General features: G+C 35.5%; 3 protein-coding genes across 6 annotated transcripts; 2 read left to right on the top strand and 1 right to left on the bottom strand.

Annotated features, from left to right (window-relative positions):
* The first annotated feature begins 3,685 nt into the window (after positions 1-3,685).
* On the top strand, positions 3,686-12,393 carry LOC122279323 (carbon catabolite repressor protein 4 homolog 1-like). Of its 3 annotated transcripts, none has more exons than XM_043089883.1 (12): positions 3,687-4,409; positions 7,179-7,923; positions 9,014-9,100; positions 9,197-9,280; positions 9,357-9,443; positions 9,554-9,640; positions 10,082-10,135; positions 10,235-10,326; positions 10,476-10,590; positions 10,766-10,913; positions 10,998-11,173; positions 12,225-12,393. In XM_043089883.1, exons 1-11 carry the CDS (start codon positions 4,252-4,254, stop codon positions 11,162-11,164), a joined length of 1,824 nt encoding a protein of 607 aa, XP_042945817.1. In that variant the 5' UTR covers positions 3,687-4,251; the 3' UTR covers positions 11,165-11,173; positions 12,225-12,393. The 3 variants fall into 3 exon arrangements, with proteins under 3 accessions (XP_042945820.1, XP_042945817.1, XP_042945818.1); XM_043089884.1 differs by having other exon boundaries at positions 3,689-4,409; positions 11,019-11,173; XM_043089886.1 differs by lacking the exon at positions 9,554-9,640 and having other exon boundaries at positions 3,686-4,409.
* A 704-nt stretch (positions 12,394-13,097) lies between these two features.
* LOC122279322 (DEAD-box ATP-dependent RNA helicase 37-like) lies at positions 13,098-18,387 on the bottom strand. Its single transcript, XM_043089882.1, has 7 exons — positions 18,133-18,387; positions 16,688-17,577; positions 16,486-16,569; positions 15,204-15,446; positions 14,252-14,419; positions 14,013-14,126; positions 13,098-13,828 (listed from the first exon to the last, which is right to left on the bottom strand). Exons 2-7 carry the CDS (start codon positions 17,441-17,443, stop codon positions 13,343-13,345), a joined length of 1,851 nt encoding a protein of 616 aa, XP_042945816.1. The 5' UTR covers positions 17,444-17,577; positions 18,133-18,387; the 3' UTR covers positions 13,098-13,342.
* A 2,196-nt stretch (positions 18,388-20,583) lies between these two features.
* LOC122278971 (serine/threonine-protein phosphatase PP2A-4 catalytic subunit) lies at positions 20,584-25,544 on the top strand. Of its 2 annotated transcripts, XR_006229407.1 has the most exons (12): positions 20,584-20,789; positions 20,929-20,985; positions 21,283-21,366; positions 21,948-22,019; positions 22,911-22,982; positions 23,173-23,213; positions 23,882-23,948; positions 24,252-24,443; positions 24,615-24,704; positions 24,807-24,914; positions 25,046-25,165; positions 25,279-25,544. XR_006229407.1 is itself a non-coding variant. In XM_043089197.1 (11 exons), exons 1-11 carry the CDS (start codon positions 20,697-20,699, stop codon positions 25,109-25,111), a joined length of 942 nt encoding a protein of 313 aa, XP_042945131.1. In that variant the 5' UTR covers positions 20,584-20,696; the 3' UTR covers positions 25,112-25,544. The 2 variants fall into 2 exon arrangements, 1 of the variants encoding a protein (XP_042945131.1); XM_043089197.1 differs by having other exon boundaries at positions 25,046-25,544.
* The last annotated feature ends 266 nt before the right edge of the window (positions 25,545-25,810 follow it).

Here is a 25,810-nt window from a genome sequence, read left to right as displayed (position 1 = left end):
GGCCTTAACAAGCGGAGGGGCTGTCCAGTCAGGCTAGACTTTCCTTATACAAAGTCCTCTTCTGGCTTTTAGCTGGGGTATCCCCTTACACTGCCTATATGCTATAGCTTTGACCAAACGACTCTGCTCGTGAAATTATTAGTATTTATTGGGTTAGTTAAACGTAGTGCATCGTAAAATTAAGCTATCATCTGGTAAAACATCTTGCTTATGAGTTTTAGTTTATCAATATATTTCTATTAAGTTGTTTCAGCAGTCAAAGGATAATTATGTAAAGTTGCATCAGCAGTCAAAGGAGCTAATCGCCTTAGAATAGTTAACTTATGATGTGTTTACTGTTTAGTTGTTTGAGTGAGTTCAACTCATTACAAGTTAATTATTAATGAAATTCATTATTTTTTTAACTTCACATGAAAAAGTTAAAATCGTCTCAACATGTTTCATATATTCAAATATATATTTCAATATATTTACATTCAAACACATCTTAATCGAACTTACAAAATATTAGTATTGACAAATCAATTTAGATCATCTGAGATCATCTCAACATTCAAACGCAGCCTTACACAGGTGGTTTAGTAAATCTCTTCCTATAAATAATAATTGGCATTTGGTTTCTCTCTGACTAGTGTAAGTACTCGCATCTTATTTAAATCGAATCAAGTCGAGCTTATATGAATTTTGAACATGTTATATAAATTTTGTTCATGAGCATAAATCGAGTTGAATTTATACAAGTTTTGCTGGTTTAATATTTAAATCAATATTAATATTTACGAATATCTTATTTATTAAAACTTGGTTTGGATAACAATATACTCTCATCTCACTTCTCTATCCAAATACTATAAACACAAACATTTTTTAATTTCAAATATTTAATTTTTTTTTTATTTAATCGTTACCTATTCATAACAACTTTTCTAAACTTTCAAATAAAATAAATAAATAAATAATTTAATTTTTTCAAATCTTAAAATAAAAATAATTTTTAACAATATTTTAACTTTATAATATTTTTATTTAACTTTTTCTCTCATTTCTCAAAACCCTATAAACATCTACGCTTAAATTATTTCATTACTGTTTATAAATTATTTTATTACTATCAGTTCCTCTTTGGGCAAGGCAATCCGATAGGGTGGGTTTATTGGACACCAATAATAAGATGACACTTCAGCATTGCACAAAATTAAAGTTTAGAACTGGTTATACCATAGCAAGGGCATTTCGGACAATTAAAAAATTCTCTCTCTCTCTCTCTCCATCAATCTTCTTTCCCATTCTCTGCGTCCCACCCCCTTCTCTCTCTCTAAAACATTTATTCTCCTGATTCTCCTGCTTCCCCCTATCTCTCTAAAACCCATCTATCTCATTCGCACAAAAGCTAATAGAAGCATAAAGAGAAAAAAAGTTAATGGAAGATAGAAGCAAAAGTAAAAGATTGAAAGATAATTTTAGAGAGAGAGAGAGAGAGATCACATATGAAGATAGACTAAAATAGAGTGAGAAAGAAGATGCGCAGAGAAAAAATTGCAATTGTCGTCACATCTACATCTGCCTTTGCTTTGTTGTTCATTTATACAAAAGTTCCACCATTTTCATATCTTCAAACTGCTACTTCAGGATTTTAGTCAACTTGTATAATTTCACATTTTATCTTCTTCTTTTTTCAACTCTAATATGGAGCATCTTCAATGGTGCCGAAGTAGGTTGAATGAATTTTTTGGTCAAAACCCAGGATTTACGGCGAAGTGGGTTGTGGAAAATAATTTTTTGGTTGTAGTGGCCAAAATTAAAAAAAAAAACACACACACACACACACACAATGGCAACATGAGATATCAATCATAACTAGGGGTGTTCATATGGGCCGAATCCGGATATTCGGTTACAGGTTCCGGCCTGGATAAAATCCGGACTGAAACCCGTATTCTGAAAACCGGGTATATGGTCCGGATCCGGTATAAAGTGTAGTTTTCATTTTAAGACACCGAGTACCGGTTTGTACAAAATAGAAAAGTGAAACCTGATTTATCACCTGTCTTCCAGTCGAACCGATTATGCATACCCATCTCTCTCTCTCTCTCTCTCCGAAGAAACCCTAGCCTCCCTCCCTCAGTGCCAATCAAAGAAAAGAAAAAGGCAAGAAACTCTTTGAACCAGAAGAAAAAAAAAAAAAACTCCGAAGGTAGTGATATTTTGGGATTGTTCGAATATTTTGGTACCATATTTTGGGGTTATTCACCATTACGCTAGCTTTTTTTTTTTTTTCTTTTTCCAGATTTGCAGATGATCCCAAACCAATGGATGCTGGTGGCTATTGAGGAGATCTAACAAAGGGGAAAAATCCATTGCTTTCTGTTAGGGGGTGCACGACTGTTGGATGCTCTGTCTGGGTTTTCTTCATTCGTGGGTATGTATTTTTCTCTTTTTTTGTTCTCTCTTTGGTAATTTTGAATGGGTATGTGATGGTTTGGGCATGCAGTGGATTTTCTGGGTTGGCCCGTTTGTTATGTATGGAATTCATTTGAAATTCTCAGTTGATTTCCTCTTTACCACTTGCGTAAACGTCTTTTTGCAAAAAGATTTTTAACAATATTTTAACTTTATAATATTTTTATTTAACTTTTTCTCTCATTTCTCAAAATCCCATAAACATCTCAGCTCAAATTATTTCATTATTGTTTATAATTTATTTATTACTATCAGTTCCTCTTTAGGCAAGGCAATCCGATAGGGTGGGTTTATTGGACACTAATAATAAGATGACACTTCAGCATTGCACAAAATTGAAGTTTAGAACTGGTTGTACCATAGCAAGGGCATTTCGGACAATTAAAAAACCCTTAGAATTCTCTCTCTCTCTCTCTCTCTCTCCATTAGTCTTCTTTCCCATTCTCTGCCCAACCCCTTCTCTCTCTCTAAAACATTTATTCTCTCGATTCTCCTGCCTCCCCCCCTCTCTCTCTAAAACCCATCTATCTTACGCACAAAAGCTAATGGAAGCATAAAGAGAAAAAAGTTAATGGAAGATAGAAGCAAAAGTAAAAAATTGAAAGATAATTTTAGAGAGAAAGAGAGATCACATATGAAGATAGACTAAAATAGAGTGAGAAAGAAGATGGGTATTTGTGGCTGGGTATTTGCATTTGAAGGGAATGGACGAAGAAAATGAGACAGAAGGGGGGAGGTGCAGATGTAGACTAATGGGGAAAACTTTTTTTCCTCTGAAATGCATATCAAAACAGATGTGGTGTATGGCCTATGTGTAAAGTAATTCGACTTTACACGTAGGCCATACAATATCCAATTGATTCGACTCTCTTTTATGAAGAAAAATAGATTGACTGTGTAAAGTTATTCTCTATTACTATTCACAAATCATCTTACTATTAATGACCTAAATGAACCGAATTTGAATGAGTATTCTCCCATGCTTGATTTGGATAGTGAAACTATTTTAACTGATCTTATTTAATTATTATAATATTTACAAACTTTTAAATAAAATAAAATATATATATATATTTTTTAAATAATATTATAATAATATATTATTTATTTTTCAACATTACAATTAACTACTTAAACACGCCTCAAACTCGAACAGTTTATTTGCGCACGTGTACAGATTTAAAAAACAAAATACATGAAAACAGCAAACGACTAACGAGAGAGAGGAGGTGGCGTGAGAAAACCAAACACAAACGGGCTTAAAACATAACAGCAGAGAGAGAAACCGAGGCCCTAAAGAAACCGTTTTGTGTTTGGCTCTCTCTCTGCAGCACGGTCGATGACGATCACTTAATTTACTGTTCTCACTGCCTCCGTAAAACCCTAATTATCGATCGCTTCCTCCCTAGAATCTTCAATCCCTCTCTTCTCAATCGATCCACTTCAATCGCTTTTCGAAACCTAACTATTTATTTCGTTCTGTCTGACCTGAAATACCTCACTCTTCGTGCAAGATCCGTGGCGGCTTTCGTTGAATTCTATGATATTTTAGGGTTCGCTCTGTGGTCCGTCAAGGCTGGCGGGTATTCGCGTCAAGTAAATGGCGGATCCGCCAGGTTTCCGTCCTCCTCCGCACGCGTGGTCTTCCCGAGGAAGCTTCCGGACCTGTTTCTTCTATCTCTGTCCTTGCGGGTTCCACTCTGTTCGATTGCCATTAATAGGGTTACAGAGCTGCGACGATTACTGAGTGGAAAAACAAAAAAACGAAAAAACGGAAGGAAGAGAAAAAGCATGCTAAGTGTGCTGCGTGTGCACCTCCCTTCTGATATCCCCATTGTAGGCTGCGAGCTAACGCCCTACGTGCTCCTTCGCCGTCCTGACCAGACCGTCACCACCGACGATGTGTTCGAGTTTGCTCCACTCGAAGGCCATTTCTTGAGGTACAAGTGGTAAGTGATACAAAGCCCCACCATCTTTTGCTATTGTTGAATTTTAGTCTTTTGTTTCTGCTGTTAGGTGAATTTGAATCTGGGTGGTTGTTGGGCATTTGAACCAAGCTTTTCTGTACATGCTCTGTTAAAGACGAACTTTATTGCGTGTGATTGGGATAATGCTTTTTGGTGCTTATAATTGGATAATTGTTGTTATTTACATGCTTGTATAGACGGTAGTCTTCAATCTTCGTGGGCTTCAATTATGTCTGCATGAATTAAAGGTTACTCTTCTATGTTAGTTTTAGTTACACAAATTTAGAGTTGGAATTTTATTATAATTTGAATGTGGTTTTTTTCTTAGTTGTTGCTTTTCTCTTTGATAGTGCAATTAGATATAATATATTCATTTTTGAAGATCTTGCTAAATTGATTTGACTTATTTACGAGAACGCTAATTTTCTGAAGTGTATTTTTTTGTATGGACCAAGAGATACGCCAAATATGCAACTATTACCTTGTGATCCACGTGTTGGATCATGTGTTCTGCAGTTATAGAAATATCACGCAGTCAAAGACATTTGATTCCTAAATTTTAAATTAACGACAATGCTATTGTTAGTATTGCAACAGATTGGAGTTAGTTTTGATATTTCATGGTTCGCTTTTTTGTCTAATGGAGTGTGTAGTCATAGTGCAATAAAATTGTCCAGGGAGAGCATATGTGTGTTTTTCTTGTGCATGGTTAATTAATGTTTTTTAATTTTGCTATTAATTAGGTTCTTGGGAGGGGAGATTAGATACTTTCCTAACTACGTTCCTAGGAAGGGAGATTTAGATACTGTCCTAACTTCAGATTTTGCTGATGTGGTTCTCAGAAAATGAACCGTGGGATTGTCCTCGACTGCTTGAGAGTCCTAAAATGCACCAGGCAGTGGCTTTTATTGATAAATAAATAATTGTTTATTTTATAACTAGAGGAGACATTGGGATCTCACATGGAATGGAAAGATGTTCTTCATGATAAACTTTTGGAGGCTTCTTGTTTAAAGAGGAAAAAGGAATGCACGAAGCTAGCAAGTTGAATAAGGCAGTCAAACTTAGAAAATACATCTACTTATCAAAAGAAAGTGCTTGCCCAAAAAAGGGGGCAGAAGATCTAGGGAGCCAGTTAGTGTTAAGTATGTTCAAGCTTGACAATAGCAATGGAGATTTGGTACGGAGATGCCTGGGGTGCGATGACCAAGAGTTGATCCACCTGTAGTCACAAATAAGCAACTCCAACCACTGCTATGCCTATACTTGATGCTGGCTCCTTAGGGATGCCTTGGGTTTGGAGAGATCTCGATAATAAAGTTAAAAAGTAACTAGAAAGAGATCTTAATCTGAAAAGGTAGTAATAACTAACAAGAATACTTTTATCAAATACTTGGGTAACACCTATCTGCTTGATTCAATAAAATTTTATCTTATAAAATAATAATTTGTTTATAGGTAAAAGAAACTATATTAATAGAAATGAAAATAGACTTATCCCAAGTACATAGGATGTATAAAAGGAAAAATGCCTAGTCAATAACTAGAAATAGATACAAGAAAGCCATGAAAACTGAGTTCGTTTAGATGTGTGATATCCCATATGATAAGGATAAGAGTAGGTGGTGTATGAGATCCTACATTCCTTGGGAATGATAAGTTCTTGCTCTTTGTAAGGTTCCAATGGGGTTTCAATTGTATCACTAACTATTCCTTTTGGAGTATAGGCTATATTGTTTGGTCCTTCCATTGGGGTGTTACAAGATTTATAGCAATTGCCCATGACATTAGTGTATCAAAGAAGACGACTAAGTTCATCCAATGAGCGTTCTTTGTATTCAAAGTTTCAATCATAATATTCCCTCTAGATGAACCACAATAGACATATGGGAACCTCTTGGGTGCCCTGGGCTTGGGGGTATGCTTCCCTTAGGTCTAAGGTTCAAATTCCCTTGGGTGCAAACAAAATCTCTATGGGCCATTGGACTAGGGGATTTTTTTCCTGAATTATCCATGGTGCACTTGCGAGAAACTCTCTGCCTAGGGTTTGTGCACCCCCGGGATTAGTCAAGACATTTTTCCCAGCCACCCGGTGCCAATAAAAAAAATTCCATAATATGACAATTTCCGGGTTGTCGTGTAGACCTTTCCAACTGGTAAAAAGGTCAACTACCCTCCCAGGCATAACTCATGCTAGCCTCACTTAAAAAATAATACTCCTATCAAATAATGATAATAATACTTATAAATAACAACTACAATAAGAATAGCAATTGTAATAATCTTTCACTCCAATGTGTTGATCAAGATGATGAATTTTGAAGTCTTTGGATGGAGTTCTTATAGACACATCCCTTATTGAAGAGACGTACTTAACAGAAGGTGACAAAAACGTGGAAGACTGGGAAGAAACCTTGAAATTCGTTGGAATATTATGCTACTTGGATTTGTAATGTCCAGAGATGACTGATGGCTTTGGTATCAAAGAATGTAACAAATTATTTTCTAACATACTTGCATGACTATGTCTATCGATACGAGTTAGCACCCCATTGAGATTTTGTATCAAGATTTAAATTGTGGATTATTTTATATCATCTATCAGAATTAGATGTTGCCTTGCAAGATATTGTTGATACGGATATTTCTTTTTTTGCCTGATATATTACATTTTCTGGTTCACCTAATAGTTTGGAACCCAGAGCTCAGGCTGTAATTATTGACACCAAATTTGGGCTTGCTTGTTTGCAGGTATCGTATACAAAGTGATAAAAAGGTTGCTGTCTGTAGCATACATCCATCTGAGCAAGCCACACTGCAGTGCCTCGGTTGTGTTAAGGCCAACATTCCTGTGGCCAAAAGTTATCATTGCTCTCCTAAGTGCTTCTCAAATGCATGGCAACATCATCGTGTTTTACATGACCGTGCTGCAAGTGCTGTAAATGAAAATGGAAATGAAGAGGAAGAGTTGTTTGGGCGCTTCAATAGTTCAGGATCTGCTGCTAGCTTATCTGGTTCTGCATCAACTCCTAGCTTGACAAATGGTTCAGTGCCTTTGTATCCTGCTGCTGTTACACAGAGGAGTGGTGGTGAAACTTGGTTTGAGGTTGGACGCAATAAAAGATATACACCAACAGCTGATGATATTGGCCATGTTCTTAAGTTCGAATGTGCTGTAGTAGATTCTGAAACAAAACTTCCTGTGGGGCATGCCAACACTATATTAACTTCCCGTGTAATTCCAGCTCCCTCGCCTAGTCCACGTGGTTTAATCCCCGTGAATGGAGCTGATCTGATGGGGCATCTAGATTCAGATGGCCGTGTTTCATCCTCTGGAACTTTTACTGTGCTCTCGTACAACATTTTGTCTGATGCTTATGCTACAAACGATATATACAGTTACTGCCCCTCTTGGGCTCTTTCCTGGCCTTACCGCAGACAAAATTTGTTAAGAGAAATAGTTGGCTACCGTGCAGATATTGTTTGTCTTCAAGAGGTATGCAAGCCAACTTTCAGTCATTGTATGGTGCGAAATATTTGGGTTTGACCAGTGGTGCTGTGGTAGAAAGTTTGCAAATTTCAGGTTAAAGCATTTTTTTTTTTAGGGGAGCTGTTGTACTCAATGGAGGTGTAAGGAGGCTGAAATTACTAATATTTGGCGTTTTGACATGTGATTTTAGATTTCTGTTTTTCACTTTTAGCTACAAAATCTTGAGTGCTTATTTATGAATCTGACCATTTTTAAAGACCCAAATGACCCATAGGTTTTGAAAGTTTTTTGCTAATGCTGAAGCTGAGATACTAGTTTTGGTTTCCTTTAATTAAAGCTATAAATGTGGGATCTTTTTATTTTATTTTATTTTATTGGCACCGGGTATCCGTGAATAGCGTCTGAACTAATGTGGGATCTATTTTGGTATTTTTGAAGTGACATGCATGTTTTGAAGGATTCATTTGGTTCTTTTTATATTTGTTATTTTTTATGAGTAATTCATTTGCTGCTGTTACTGTGTTTTTCTAAATTATCAATGCTGCATGCGATAGGAAGACATGATCGTCCTATGCTATGTTAAAGTGTTAATCTGAATTAACAATCATGATGCGTCAGAACTTGGATTAGAAATTTCCTTTTCTACGGTTTACTCATTATTGAAAACTTATAATTTGAGAAAAGGGCATGTTTGGTTAGTGAGAGATTTCTTTAAAAAAAATTCAGATTTGTTTGGTATTGAATTTTGTGTAAGGGGGTAGGTGAGAACTTGTTAAGGCACAAAAAATTTGAGATGTATTTGTATGGGGGTTTGTGAAAGTTTTTTTGGTAATCAAGAAGTAAATTGGGGTTTGTGAAATTAGATATGGAGAATTGAAAAGTTGTTTGGATAAAAATTTTGTGAGGTTTTGTGAAAGTTGTTTTGATTTTTGTGTTTTTTTAACAAAATCTTAGGCATATGATTGCTGAAACACTTATTTGAGAATAGGGTTTTTTTTTTTGGGTGTTTAAAAGGTTTTTGGATTGAATTTGAAATTCAAAAACCTAATGTGGATCATGCCTTAGTATGACCTAATGTATTCATTCTTCCTTCCAGGTTCAAAATGATCACTATGAGGAGTTTTTTGCTCCAGAACTGGATAAACATGGCTATCTTGGTTTATATAAGAGAAAAACGAATGAGGTTGTTTGAAAACTTCTTGCTCCTTTTACACACACACATAAAATTGTTCCTTTCGGTTAGCTTTTGAAGCTATTTATATTATTGATCTTGTTGCAGGTTTACATTGGAAATACCAATACAATTGACGGGTGTGCAACCTTTTTCCGGAGAGACAGATTTTCACATGTTAAAAAATATGAGGCGGGGAACTTTCTTGCTTTAATTGTAGCACTCCTTGGTTCTTTGTCATTTTATTGAAGTTTTTACTTGTGTGCAGGTTGAATTTAATAAGGCTGCACAGTCTTGGACTGATAGTCAATTGCCAAGTGCTCAGAAGAAAACTGCTTTAAACCGGTTGTTTAAGGTGGTTCGGTGTAATTTATATTTTTCCTGGGTCTTGTTCCCAGATGTTGTGCAGTTTATGTTGGCCTGATAAATGCTCATATGAGTTTTTATTTATTTATATATATATAGGATAATGTTGCTCTGATAATGGTTTTGGAAGCAAAATTCAGTAATCAGGGAGTTGATAATCCTGGAAAACGCCAGCTTCTTTGTGTGGTAGGAATTTTTATTTTTGTTAATTCTCTCTCTCTCTCTCTCACCCCACGCAGTGTTTTTCCCTTTCACCCTTCCCCACTTACTCTATACTAAGTTATTAGACATGGAACCCTTTTTTGGGCTATTTGCATATGGGTATGGCCTCCTGCTTTGTGTGCGATCAGGCAAGCTGCTTTCTGTGAGCAGTGGTTGGATGTTGAAGAGTGGCCATGAGCCAGCTTCAGTCCAGGCCCAAGTATTGGTCTTTCTCAGTTGTCATTAATGTATCAAGTCATTCCCTTATACATGCACTGTTGTGGCTTCTTTCTCATTTTATTGAATAGGCCATTATGTGAAGGTTGAGATATGATTCCTCTTCTTATTCAATACTCCTGCTTGCCCTTGCACTGTGGCTTGTCATGTTATATTCTAACCGCAATTTTTTTGTCCTTTTGGATACAGGCAAATACACATGTAAATGTTCACCAAGATTTAAAGGATGTAAAGCTCTGGCAGGTAACATTTGTTTTATTTGGCATTTATATGTAAGCCTTATACTTGTTTCAATCATCAAAACCCATATTAATTTTGGTGGCTGCTTGTTTGTCAACTTAGGTTCATACTCTTCTGAAAGGATTGGAGAAAATAGCTGCCAGTGCCGACATTCCAATGCTGGTTTGTGGGGACTTTAATTCAGCTCCTGGAAGGTTTGTCTATTGATGTGATATTATTTTCGTTTATTTTATTTTTTTACTTATTTTGCTAAGCAGATAATGCTCCAGCTGATGTAGGACTTTTAATTAATATATCACAAGTATTGGTTTATGCATTGAGGTAGTGCTTTATTTTGTTGCAGTGCTCCTCATTCACTTCTTGCTATGGGGAAGGTGGACCCGTTACATCCAGACTTGGCAGCAGATCCTCTTGGTATCTTGCGTCCAAACAGCAAGTTGGTGCATCAGTTGCCATTGGTAATGCATGTTTTCTTCTTGTACATGGTTCCCGATCCATACTCATTGTTGATGAACCTTTTTCCACTCACTAGACTTCTGGTTAAAATGAAAAAGGTGGGAAAAAAGAATTAGGGAGGAGGTTATACTTTCTGGTTTAAGGCTGATGCTGGTTGTAATTGATGTGCATTTTCAGGTGAGTGCTTACTCGTCCTTTGCAAGAATGGGGGTTGGTCTTAGTTTGGGACAGCAGAAAAGGAGATTGGACCCGACAACAAATGAACCCTTATTTACAAATTGCACTAGAGATTTTATTGGCACGCTAGATTACATCTTCTACACAGGTGAAATATTTTATTTTTACTTTTATTTTTTTATTTTTTATCTGTTAATTTATGATTTTTTTAAATTCGCATTTAAATGTTAAGATATCTGGGTTGTGGCTTCAGCGGACTCTTTGACGGTAGAATCTTTATTGGAGCTCTTGGATGAGGAGAGCTTGAGGAAGGACACTGCACTTCCTTCTCCGGAGTGGTCGTCTGATCATATAGCACTCTTAGCTGAATTTCGCTGCACACCTAGAGGTAGACGATGACACTTCAGGGTAAGCAATTGTTATATAAATATAATCTAATTCATTTGTTTGCTCATTTGCTGGCAAGATTTTCTTCTCTCCTTTTTTTTTTTTTTGTAAGCTGGTTGATGTGCTCTTAAATACACGGATTTTAAGTTGTTAGTAGTTTTATTAATAATTCATGTACATAATCTTTGTTTTATTTTATTAGCAATAAAAATTTTATTCGATCTAAAAAGCACAAGTAAGTCGGCTCTGATGAATTGTACTCTTTTCTCTATTAGTGATCCCTAGCATCTGATTATTTGTCACTTTGTCAAGCCTTTCGAGTCTGGTCTGTCTGTGGGAAACCAAGAAAACATTGTTGGTGTTTGGACAGATCCGATGTAGAACAAAACTTGCTTCCAACTACAATGGAGTAGTCTTATAATGAGGATTCCGTAAATGAAAAAGACATTTACTGATCTAGCCGCATGGAAAATCACCTCTCGTTGTTTCTCCTTGAAGAATATATTCCCTGAACTTAGACTACTTAGTGGAGAAAAAAGGAAGAAAGAGAAGTAGGAACCATGATCAATATTGCTCAAAATTTTTCAGAATGCCTGGAAAACTTTTCTAAACACAATTGTTTTAGTTGATACTTCTGTATTTTCTATATCCCATAACTTCAGGGCATAAATTTTGCTTATTATAATAACAAAGATAACTTTAGGACAGAAACTGATTACCAAGTGCAAATTACTATATCTACTTAGAGAGAAGAATTCTTTCTAGTTCTGAGGCAAATCAACTTGCAAATGATGAACCTCTAGTTTGTGGTGAGAAGATCAAAGATTGTTGTGGCTCTAATCCACAAATGATATCCACGGTTTAGTCTGTTATGTGCATGGTAGATTCTTGTTGCAACGGTTCAAAACATTGCGCACTCACAAATGATTTAAGTCCTGGGGCGAACATTTAGGAAGAAACACCCAACACTCTTGCCCAGATTGCTTGCACTGAATTCATAATGTTTTGCTATACATGGTCTATTTTATGTGGTTATCCGTTATTGTGTTAACATCAACCTCAATGGTTTTAGGTAAGGAATGGAGACGCCCAAAGAAGTTGTTGGATAAAGATAAAAGCTATTGTTAGAATTGTAGATCATATGTCCGTTTACTCAGGTATCTCCTTGTGGGATCCTTTCTATGATCTCCTTTGTATCATTTTAACCTGTCTTATAGAAAAAAATTACGATTTTCCCGTAATTCAATTACCTTTTTCTTTTTCTTTTTCCTTACTAATAGAAATTTCAATAGAATTTTTCACCGGCTCAAAATAACTTATCATCCCCTCATTTAGTGGCTTGTAATTTTATGCCCTCCTTTTAACTTTCGGTTCCCTATATTTCCGTAGGTTTCATTACAGTTGCCTTTTTATTATTATAAATGTTAATTTTGTTTCTCTTCTTTTTTAAAGAAAAGGTACAAAGAAAGACAATAAGCATTGAGGCATAAATTTGGGACATAGAAGTTTAAGGTTTGACTTGTTATTCACCGTCGTGACCTTAGTTTCTCATTTTCTTTATTTAAAAATATAATGAGAAAATTATCGAATTCATGGCACATCTGTTAAAAACCCTCATGGACCAATTGAGTAATTTGGATGGTATATGTACGGTCGGTTTAGAATTCTACTCGAGTTGCGATACAAGGCACATATCTTGCGCTTTGATTTATGATCAGGAAGGAGCCGTGGAATCCATTTCTTTCCTCTTTATCTTTTTAAATTCGTGGTCCTTCAGACATTTATAGCGAAAAAACCTGATTCGAGTCTTTTGACGGGGCATCGATGAATAAATTCATGACACAAATTTATTCTCTAGCTGCCCGCTGCCCAATCTTGGTCAAATTCTCCAATTTTCTGGGTCAGGCACATAAAATGAATCAACGACTTAAGAAAACCTGAATACTTAAGGAAATAAACATCTTTTGATAATTGCTGCTTTATGGGCATTAGCATCATGCTACAATGCCCAGGAACCACTGTAGCTAACTACAATGGCAGAATGCCCGTCTCCCCTTCAAGTTTTTCCCTATCTTTGGGGAACGCATACATGATCCATCCTACAGAAGGATATCGACCAATACGCTATACACTCGTCAACTATATATATATATATATATATTAACAGAAAACATGAGAGACAAATTCAGACTAATCCCAAGCACTGGTCACACCTTGACCATAACGGCCACCATAACCACCAGAAAACCCATATCCACCGCCACCTTTTGCTCCACCATGGTAGTCCATAGCTCGATTAAATGAATTCTCCCTCCTAAAATCACGGCCGCCAAATCGGCCTCCCCAAGACCGCCGATTTCTGCCACCACCATGAGAAGTCCTTGACGCATATCGTAAAAGCCAAGCAGGTACTTCTTGATTTGCTTCTTGCATTAGATCAGCCAGTGGCCTGGCCATTGATGAATTAACCTCATTAAAGAAGGCCGTTGCTAATCCTGTTTTGCCGGCCCGGCCTGTCCGTCCTATCCGGTGAACGTAATCATCAATGTCATTGGGGAGATCAAAGTTGACCACATGCGCTACATGGGGAATATCCAGACCACGTGCCGCTACATCTGTTGCCACTAAAATTGGTGTCTTTCCACTCTTGAACGATCTCAATGCCTTCTCTCTTTCCTGCAAACAAAACCATAAACTATAAGACTCTGATATTATAATGATAATGTCAAAACTACAGCTGCCGATGGAATGATCAACACTAATCACAGGTCCAAAGGAAAGGACTACATTTAAAAACTGAATATAACTTTCATATTACCGTCAAGGCATTATCCTAGCTGACAGCAAGAGTAATGTTCACCTGTTGTGTTCTGTCACCATGAATGGTAGTTGCAGGAAAACCATTAACATACAGCCAATGCTCCAATGAGTCAGCTCGCTTCTTTGTCTCCACAAAAACTAAAGTTAAAGATTGCTGAAATTCAAAAGACAAGTAATTATGAAAATAGTGTTCTAAATATAAATAAAACCACCAAATAAAACAGAAAGGAGCTTCTTAGGCAAGTCTTAATTGAAGAATGCAAGTATATCTCATGTTACCTTTCCCTGCATTCCACTTTCTTTCTGAGCATGAATAAGATCCATGAGATGGCTTCTCTTGTCAGACTCATGAACAAATTCAACTCTTTGAACAATCAAATCAGTACTTGAACCAACCCTTCCAACAGCCAAAAATATGTAATTTGAAAGAAAATCAGATGCCAATCTCTGCATGCCAAATCAAAATCACAAGATTGCTATCAGATAGATGCACTTTGAGGTGACTCTTTTAATCCTAAGGGGTAGCTCAGTTGGTCAAGCATTGGGTTTGCTCCCCAATGATCACCAATTCGAGTCCCCTCAGGGCCATTGGAGGTTTACCTGACCGTTAACTTCAGGGCCCCGTAGGATTAATTGAGGTGCGCGCAAGCTGGCCCGAACACCCAAGGATATAAACAAAAAATAAATAAATAAAATTTGAGGTGACTCTTTTCAGAAAAGTTTTTATTGTTAGCCTTGTTGCGTATTTAAAGTGGTGATCCAATAAACAGTACATGTAAAATGACCATGTAGAAGAGATTGATTCTTCCTACTGCAATAAATTGAGTACTTCCTATTGCAAGAAATTAACTAAGCACTAAGTATACCACCTACATTTTTTTATATGCTCCAGTGACAATCAATAAAAGGAACAGGAGAATTATTGAGGTACAAAAGGGGCTCCAAAAAAATCCTATTCCATTAGGATATCAAAAGAAAACCCTATATCACATACTGACCACTCAAGTACCCTGCATTACAAATTCCAAGTTCACACATGCAAAAATGCACACATCAGTATGTTTTTTTGATAGGTATAATACACACCGATATGTGAAGACTCAAAGGGTATGACTTCTTATTCTTCTTCTAACAAAAAAAAAAGCACAATGACACAACAATGGATAACATAAAATGCATGATGCAATCAAGCAACTCAAGAAACCACTTAAACAGGACAATTAAGACTTGCCTGTATCTCTTTAGGGAAGGTGGCACTAAACAGCATTGTCTGTCTCACACCTGGTGGAGGCATGTCCATTTGTTCCACTATCTTTCGGATTTGAGGCTCAAAACCCATATCCAGCATCCGATCTGCTTCATCAAGAGCCAAATATCTGATCATCTGCAATGAGACTCTTGCTCTCTCAAGCAAATCAACCAATCGTCCAGGGGTTGCCACAAGGATATCAACTCCTCTCTCAAGCTCCCGCCACTGCCCGCGCAACACATCATTAATTATACAACACAAGTAGACAGTAGATATTCACTAAAAGGCGGGAAAAAAAATCCAAACTATTGAGACTCCCTACATGGTTAGACCAGCATAAAAGCAATATTGTACAAGTACAACTAACATGTTAGCTATGACAACTAAAAAACCAACCCCTAGGGGTTGGCTTAAGTGGTAAAGGCCTTGGGGTTGGGGGTATGCTCCCCCTAGGTCTAATGTTTAAATCCTTTTGGTGCAAACAATCTCTAGGGACTATCGGACTAGAGGTGCACTTCCGGAAAACTCTTCACTGAGGGCCTGTGCACCCCGGAGATTAGTTGGGACGCTATTTCTGGATACCCAGTGCCAATAAGTTAAAAAAAAAAAAAACTAAAAAATAAAATAAAAAACCAGTCAACATCTATATGACAAATAATTTGATATTTCTTTTTATGAATAAAAATGAACATATTAATTTTGCTAAATAATTTGACATTTTAATAGTAAACGTCTTTAAATATTACCCCCACACAATACTTATACACAAAATATTAACCCCACAAAATTTTAACCATTCCCATGAATCCAAACCTCATGAGAATTATCTGCTGAAAAAAGAATAGCCACCGGAATTTTACTTTCCAGGATGGTGGAGATATTATTTCAAAGGCAAGGTGAATCGAACTTAAACAGATTCAAATACTTATACTTAAACAGCTGCACTCTGCACCAGTCAAATCCAAAATAAAGCAATTCCGAGATATAGGAAAAGCAACAAGTCCAATGCTATTGTGTTAATCCAAAAAGGAAAAGCAACTCTCTATAGCGAGCCTACTTCCATCAGGATAAAAGAAAAAAGAAATCAGTTAAATAACATGCACAACTAAGCAAGTCCACATAAGATTTATCTGCAGCCCTCCCAAATATAGATGTCAAGACGTTGTTAACTTAAGAAGATAATAAATTTATTACCTATAAGAAAAAAGAAAACAAAGAGATCAAGGAATCAGAAAACCGAAAAGATTGTCAATATAATGAAAACCTGTTGGTTGATTGGTGCTCCTCCATAAGTAACAACCACCTTGACACCAGTTTGATAGGAAAACTTTTTCACCTCATCATGTATCTATAATTCAATCAAAATGGAAACAAAAATCAGAAAAACAAAATACATAAATAGATAATTTGCAAAGCTCTCAGGGTGCACATCAAGTATGATATAGTAGTATACACGGGAATCTGACCTGGCATGATAACTCCCTAGTAGGGGAAAGAATTAGAGCAAGAGGGTATGCGGTCCGTGCTGCACGGGGTCTCTGAACATACTGCTCCCGCATGATTCCACTGATAATTGGAAAGCAAAAGGCAGCAGTCTTCCCTGACCCAGTCTGAGCACAAGCCATTAAGTCCCGTCCTGCAAGAGAAATTGGTATAGAATAACGCTGAACGGGTGTTGGTTTCACATACTTGCACCTCCGAATATTTTGATTTAATGAATCCCCCAAGTCAATTTCTGCAAAAGTATTCACGGGGGGTGGCACATTGTCCCCACTTGTCTCCACCGGAATATCATCATAAGCTTCAAAGTTAATACCCGTATTTTCTTGTTCACTAATCGCTCGCTCTGCATTGTCATCATCAACAAAAGGGTTCACCTCGTGCTCCCTCCTTCGGTCCCACCCCCCATTCCTACTACTCCAACCACTACCTCTTCGACCACCACCAGAACCATTATGAGCTGCACGCCCCAAGTCAGGCCTAGAACCTCCAGCCCAGCACAATCCAGTTGTTGGTCCACCAAAGCCTACCCGACCATTGGCCGATGAAGGAACAGAGTGTAATGAATCAGGGGGATCTGTTGAAGGAGATTGCCTATTACGGAGATGCGGTGGAACATAGGATGATCGGGTGGGGCGTTTTAAGCCATTACTATCAGAAGCAGCAGTGGCTGCATTCTCAGATGCAGAGTCAGCTACAGAATCTGCCCACGAAGTTGTCATAATTGCTAAATGTATCGCTCTTTTCCTTTACTAATAAAAGTAAAGCCGACGACACCACAACCAAAGCCCTATTCCGCCAAAATGCAAAAAACGAAACTTTGGCTCCTAATCAAGTTTTCTTCTTGGGTCTTTCCCTATAAATAACCAAGTAAATCAATAACTCTGTCGCTCAAGTACAATCAAGCCAAACAAACGAATCAACAAGATATTTCCAAAACTAAAAACAAAAAAAGGACAATAATGAAGAAAAACTTCACAATTATGCAAATAAATGAGTTGTCGCAGCTATGGAGATCGTACAAAAAAAAAGGGAAACAAAATTATATAACAAAACAAACTCTCAGGATGAAGAATCAGATAGGGTTAAAACTCATACGAAAGAGCGGTAATAAAAAACAGTTTCAAATTCAAGATTCGTCGATAATTAGAACAACGATATAACGAAGGTTAGAAATCCCAATCAGCCAAGCAAACATATCAAATTAGAGGGTTGCTGGAATGCCATCAATATAACATAAATTACGAGCAAACACACAGTTTCGACAAAGACAGTGACAAAATCGGATTTTTCCGTAATAATAATGAGCAGGCAGCTGAACATCGAATTATAAAATACAGACATGAAGGGCTCACAGCACCAAAAACATAAAAAAAAAAAAAGAAGAGGAAAGAGACAACGAGCTCTATACCTAGCTTCGAGACACAGAAAAACAGTGTGAGATAAAGGAGAGCGGAAACGAAAATGGCGTAACGAGTAGACAGAATGAGGGGCAGTGATTTGGCGAATCTGGATCAGAGAATGAAACTTGTTCAGGAAGACGAGCGGACATGGAGCGAACATATCGGTCTGATTCCACTTTGTACAAAGCTAAACGAGACTGTTGAGAGTTTCGAACTTCTTTACCAAGTTTTCTTCACGTGCGGACCACTTTGTACAAAGCTAAACGAGACTGTTTGAGAGTTTCGAACTTCTTTACCAAGTTTTCTTCACGTGCCCAACCACGTGCTATATATATATATATGTACGCGGTTACTGCACGGCTGAGTGAGCAGTCTAGTTGTGTTTTTTTTTTTAAATAATTTTTTTAATATTTTTAATCACTTTCTTAATTATTAAGTAAAAGAAAAAAATTAATATTGCTACGTACAAGTGGGAGGAGTAAGCAGGAGGTAATCGGATCATACAAAAGAGTTTATGTAGAATAAAAAAAATAAGAACAAACAGATTTTTATTTCTCTTTCTTCTTTCGTTTCTTCTTTTTTCTCTTTTTTTTTTCTTTATGAATGATGTATTATCCCTTTTTTGGAATGAGTTAACTGATGCTGAAGGCAAGCTTCACTCTTTCTCTCTTAGCTTTTTTTTTTTTTTCTTTTGAGTATCAGTCGTTAAAGCATGAGGACTCATCCATGGGAAATCTTATTTACTTCTCAAATTCGCAGATGATTCCTATGTTGAGAGTCACATAAGTACCATTGGAGTTGATTTTAAAATTAGAATTGTGGAGCTGGATGGAAAGATAATTAAGCTTCAAATTATTGTCTATAATGTTACTAAGAATGAGAGTTTCAACAATATCATGTAATGGTTGAATAAAATTGATAGATACGCAAATAAAAGTATATGTAAACTTTTAGTTGGGAATAAGTGTGATTTTGGTCGAGAACAAAGTTGTGGATATGCAAACAGTGAAGGCATTTGCAAATGAGCTTGGAATCCGTTAAAGACTCGATCAATGTGGAGCAAGCTTTTTCAAGTTTTTAATCATGGCTGGTGAGATTAAGAAAGAGAGAGAAAGAGAGAGGAAATGAAATAGAGAAAGGGAGGGAAAAGAAAAATTAAAAAAAAAAAAAAATTAAATAGCCGTTTGCTTGACCACTTACAACAAGCATTTTAAAAAATATATATATTAACACTTAAAATTATTTTCTTAATCATTAAGTAAAAAAAATAATAATTTTTTTTTTCAAACGTTACACTTGAGCAATACTACCCGGGCGACACAGCAGCATTTCTCGTATATATATATACACATGCGCGCACCCATGGATACTTTTTTTAAAAAAAAAAAATGTCTCTAATATATGACAAATTAAAATTTATGGACAATGATAGATCAACATAGTAAAATAAAAAACAAGAGACTTTTTTTAAAATAATAAAACTTGTTGTAGTGACTAATGAATAAAAAATAATAAAACATGCTCCAGCGAATAATGAGATTTAGAAAATGAGTTGAATTGAAATCAAAATTGAAAATTGATTAAAATATTATTAAAATATAATTTTTATTTTTAAATTAAAAAAATAAATTAATTATTACATTCTATTTAAAAATTTAGACACATTATAATTGTTAAATAATATGAGACTAGATTAAATAAGTTGAGATCAACTCTAAAAATCTAAACCACTCCTAAATATGATGTAATGAAAATTGGATGAGAATAAAATATAAAACAACTCATTTAATATATTTTTCCTTTAGGATAGTTTGATAACGTAACTATTCTCGAGTATTTTTTATATATTTTATTTGTAAATATAAAATATTTTTTAATTTTAATTTTTTATTTAATAATTACTTAATTATTATAACTTTCACAATTCTCAAGTAAAATATAATTTTAATATTTACAAATACATTAAATATCTAAACGAGTCATTAATTAATAATAAAATTATCTTCCAAGCATAAAAATAAGACGATGAATTAATATGTAAAACAATATATATATATAAGGATGATTAACTATAAATTATTTTTGAATATTTCTTATTTGAAAAAAGATAAATTTATTTTTTTAATTTCTTATTTGAATTTAAATTAAAAATTTTGGAATATGACATTCTAGGATTATTTAAAAGAAAATAAATTCAATCAATTAACATAATAACGTAAATTAATTTTAAATAAATTGAATTTTATAAAAATTGACCTTCTTGAATTTATATAAAATTGAATTTATTTAAATTAATTTAAATTATTATGCTGATTGAATTTATTTTATTATAAATTATATAATGTCATATTTTAAAATTTTTAATCAAAACTTAAAAAGTAAAGGTAAAAAACATTTAAATAATAATAAGCGTTTCATTAAAAAAAAAAAGGTATAAATCCAAGTGCTACGCGTTCAAGTCCCTCCTCCACGCGCTGTCCCCATTTCGATTCGGTTGCCCGAGCGAGGACACGAGAAAACCTCAATTCTAGGGTTGGGGTTATCGCTAATTTGGATACGGTACAGGAGCAAGATGGGCGTGGATTCCTTACCGTCGGAATCGAGTAACGACCTCGATGAGCAGATCGCACAGCTCATGGAGTGCAAGCCACTCTCGGAGCAACAGGTTCCATTATTTGTATAGGCATTTAAAAAAAATTCAGTTTAGGACCTGTTTGGATGCTGAGGAGAAAAAAATTATGAATTAGAAGTTTTCAAATTGTAGTTAAATGTTAGTGATCTGATATTATCTGGTTTTGTTTTAGGTCAGAGCGTTATGCGAGAAGGCCAGGGAGATATTAATGGAAGAAAGTAATGTCCAGGTGCAACTGCTTACCCTTCACCTTATCTTCAATGGATATATTTCTGCCGCTAGAAAGAGAAAGAAATAATAATACTGCTTGCAGTGGCTTTTAGACTGATTTTGAGAACCAAACTCTCTTTCCAAAGAAATTATCTCATGGACAATATCAATTTGTTTTCAAACTCCAAGTGAAATAGATTATTTGCTGCTATTGATCATATTTTAATTTTTTTATTGAGTATATTTTTAGAATTTTAAATTTCTCAAATTAAAAAGGAAAATATTAATTTATTTTTCTATCGTTCCTGTCTCACAGCCTGTGAAAAGCCCCGTAACAATTTGTGGTGATATTCATGGGCAGTTTCATGATCTTGCCGAACTATTTCGAATTGGAGGGAAGGTATCAGTCCTAACCATGACATGCTTTTTGTATTCAAATTCAACTCCTGTGTTTCAGCTGGGGAATGTCTAAATTAACTAATTGAGACCTGTCAAAGAAATGCTTTTGAAGATTGAAGTGCCCCAAAGGTATTGTGGAGTACATTGCCACTAGTCAGGGAACTGTTATTTTATTTCACTGCATTGTTGGTTTTAATTCAGTTCACTCTGATTATTCTGATCATTCTATTGACCTCCCTTTCCTTGAAGCAAAATCCGATGATTGGTAACTACTGTATGTCTCATTTGCTTTCGTGAAAAGGGTTCTGCTTCAGTCATGTTCTTTTTGTTAAATGTGAATTGGCCTATTTAACTTAATTAAATTAGAAACTGCTTTCATAGTTAGTGCCAGGTCAATGCAGTTTTAAGTTATTTTGTTTCCACATCTCATACTCATGAAATTCTTTATGAAAGAAAACATTTCACTGGTTCCTCATTTCTTAATTTATGTTTCTTCTTATCAATTTTAGATCTAAATTACAAAATTTTCTTATTAAATTTATATCTAAATTATATGGTTTTTTTTTTTTTTTTCATTGACAGTGTCCAGACACCAATTACCTCTTCATGGGGGATTATGTAGATCGAGGGTATTATTCTGTTGAAACCGTGACGGTATGTGAAATTTGTATCAAGAAACTGGATTTTCCCTTTTCTAGATGAATAAAAAAACCACTTGAAATGACTTCAAGTGTCAGTATCATTATGTTTGTTCTAGATTTTAGCCCCGTTTCTATGTTTGTCTACAACATGACAAGTACAAAGCACCTGTCAGCGATGATATGCTTGTTTTTTTCTTAATGAGATGGGTATATTCTAGTTGTTGATTTTTGTTGTGCTCTACGGAATGCTATATATGCTCTGGATCACATTCTGTGTCTAGGAGGAATTACTCCAAGTGATAATCCTTCAGACCAGATTTAACCTTGTTTGAGAACAGGAATGTCCTTTGAAGTTTGATCATGTCTATACTAGGGTTCATCTTATATTTACTACTTTACTGCTCCCAATATGCATACTACATATGTTAACTGCTTAACATTTCCGTAAGGACTAAGCAGTATTGATTGCCTGTTCAAGTGATAGGTTTTGTAGAGGTATTGATCATACTAAGATTTTTCTGTAACTTGGAGGTTTGATTTACAAGGTAGCTGCTCTTTGTTTATCATTCTTGAGCCCCTTCGGCAACTTTGGAAACACTTCAACTTGGGATGTAAATTGTAATGTGACAATGTTGCAACTTCACTCAGGACTTATGTCGCCATAATTGATATAATTGGTCTTTAGTTTTATTTTTATTGTTCATTTTTTCTGTTTCTGGTTTGGTTTGTTGGCTTTATTTATATATATATATATATATATATTCTTTTTTTGGGAGAAGGGGGGGGGGGGGAGGACAGATTGGGGAGTAGTCTGTAAATTTACCACCTTGTTTAGTATGCATGAATATTTTCTTTGGGCCTACATTTGTCATTATTGGTGATGCTAATTAGTTAATTCATGCAGCTCTTGGTAGCCCTGAAAGTGCGTCACCCTCAGCGGATTACTATTCTTAGAGGGAACCATGAAAGTCGTCAGGTATAAATTTGCAATCCAATTTTTATGATTTTTCTTGTTTATAATGATGATGAGGCTTTTATGTTGATTGCAGCACAAGTGATGATGATGGTTTCATTACAAAGATTACATGTTTGTTTCAGAAACAGTAATGTATCTGTAATACTTTGAGCTAATAATTTCTTTATCTTTTTGTTTTTCCCTTTGGCAGATTACTCAGGTTTATGGATTTTATGATGAATGCCTGCGGAAGTGAGTTATCTATACATTACCTTGGTTTAGGAGGTCATATTTGTAGAAATTTATATTATCTTTTACATGACAATATATTTCATTTTCCCTTTAATACTATATTTTAGATAGTCCTAATATATAGTTTTTGAACCTGATGAGTAGATAATGCATTTCATCAACCTACCGATCTTGGTGCATATAAAAAAAACCTATGTTGGTAAGAATACATTTTTGTTTATATGTAAAAGTAAAGGTAAGTTAGAATACTAGTCTAAGCATTCTCGCTGGAGAACTCGGCTTTCGAAGATTTTCAAATTGATGGACGCGTGGGCTTCCATGACAAGTCGAGTCATGATGACAAGAAAATATAATTTTTCATGACAACTGAGTAGAAAGCGGGGACATTTTTATGAATGACAGAAATCTTGGACAAAAAAGAAAAAGAAAAGGCCAGGTGATATATATATATTTTTTCTGATTGTTAAGTTAGGGATGCTCCTGGTGGGTATTAAAGGTAGAAAACAAGGTTATATGATATTGGTATATAGGAGTCAATTAGATTCACATTGGTGGTTGACACACTAATGTCAACTTATGCAGAAATATATGTGATATATATATGTATGTATGCATGTATATGATTTTTCTTTTTTCTTTCTATTTTTCTTCTTGATGATAATTCACAGGTATGGCAATGCTAATGTGTGGAAGATCTTCACAGACCTTTTTGATTATTTCCCGTTGACTGCTTTGGTCAGTATACTTTTTCCAATTGGTGCTCACTATCAATGCTTGCAAGTAATACAAATGTGGTAGGAAAGAGTAAATGTGGAGAGAGATTTACCTCTCAATGAGTGAGGGAGAGAAGATAGGGGTTTCCCGATTCTTTTGACTGACTCCTGGCTTTGTTATTACTATAAAAATTGTTATGCTCACTGATTAAAAAAAAAATCTCCAGTGTGGCTTGCCACATTACTGAAGGGGAAGTGATGGTAGTGGGATTTTAATTTTTTGTTGCTAATCATCAATGTTTACATCCTATTCTCTCTCTTTTAGGTTGAGTCAGAAATATTTTGTCTGCATGGTGGACTGTCTCCTTCAATTGAAACCCTAGATAGCGTCAGGAACTTTGATCGTGTTCAAGAGGTTCCTCATGAAGGACCCATGTGTGATTTGTTATGGTCTGACCCAGATGACCGGTGTGGATGGGGTATTTCACCTCGTGGTGCTGGATATACTTTTGGCCAGGTAATTCCAACATGTGATTGCCTGCCAGGTGTCTTCAACATCTTCTATCTAATTGCCTCGATATGGTTGAGGGGTGTACCCTATTAGAAATGCGCACTTTTGGATTTTTAATTGTTCATTGTGTGGTCTCCTCTATTATCTCTGATTTCACTTTTTTTATTTTATTTGCAGGATATATCTGAACAATTCAACAACACAAACAGCTTAAAGTTGATTGCTAGAGCTCATCAATTGGTTATGGATGGATTTAACTGGGCTCATGTACTTGTCATCCTCACAGAATATGAAATTTTACTTTTAGCTTGCTTGTTTAGAATTATGGGGTGAAATATTTCAATGTTAAAATTATTTGTGTTGGGACAGGAACAAAAGGTGGTGACTATATTTAGTGCACCCAATTATTGTTATCGCTGTGGGAACATGGCTTCAATCTTGGAAGTTGATGATTGCAAGAGCCACACGTTCATCCAGGTCTCTATCTCGCTCACACATTTTTAATTAACACGTGATGTATTCAACGTATATGTTTTGATCTAGATAGTTGGTGCCTGTGTGCATCTTGTGTACATGCCATTTACTTGAAGATGTGTCTCATGTTGCAGTTTGAGCCAGCTCCTAGAAGAGGAGAGCCAGATGTTACCCGTCGAACGCCGGATTATTTCCTATAAAAACAGCTGCCTTCATTTCCTAATGATCACCGGTTATTTCTTCTAGCAGAACATGTATTCTCGTTACTCTTCTTTCCTGCTCATGGTTGTCAGGTAGGTGTGCACCTTTGTATGGGAGATCTAAACCGTATGAATTTTTCCTCGCCATGCACTTCTGGTGGTTGCAGGAGCCGAGGAAGATATGTAATAGGCAGGTAAAAAAAGCTCACTGATTTGTCACACATTTCAAACCATGCTGGCAGTGCTAGAGATATTGTGTAGCTGAGACAGTCGGAATGTATTATTTCCAGCAGAAATGTCGAGATTGCCTTTTTTTCCCACATTTATGTTATAGCAAGAATGGGATGTATGGTTCCCATCTGAAGACAAAGCCACGATAAGACATTGGCATTTTTTTTTCGTTTATACAAGTTAGAAGACATTGGCATTGGTATTTTTTTTTTTTAAATAAATTTTATTGGTACTGGTGTTCGGGAACAAAATCTCAATTAATATCAACGATTCATTGACAAAAAATTTACCGCAAGTATAAAACATTTTCATATTTATCAAAAAAAAAAAGTATAAAACATTTTCATTGGTGATAATGTTAGAAGAGATATAAATAAGACCAATGCTAGATATAAACTTCAAATAGACAAGTTTTATGTAGTGTTTGTAAAAAAATGAGTCTCATTAATAAAGAATAATTTTTTGTGC

The sequence above is a fragment of the Carya illinoinensis genome, chromosome 10 (genome assembly GCF_018687715.1).
Source record: "Carya illinoinensis cultivar Pawnee chromosome 10, C.illinoinensisPawnee_v1, whole genome shotgun sequence".
Taxonomy (NCBI): Eukaryota; Viridiplantae; Streptophyta; class Magnoliopsida; order Fagales; family Juglandaceae; genus Carya; species Carya illinoinensis.
Note: the sequence above shows the minus strand (reverse complement) of the source record. Positions and strands in the feature narration are given on the sequence as shown.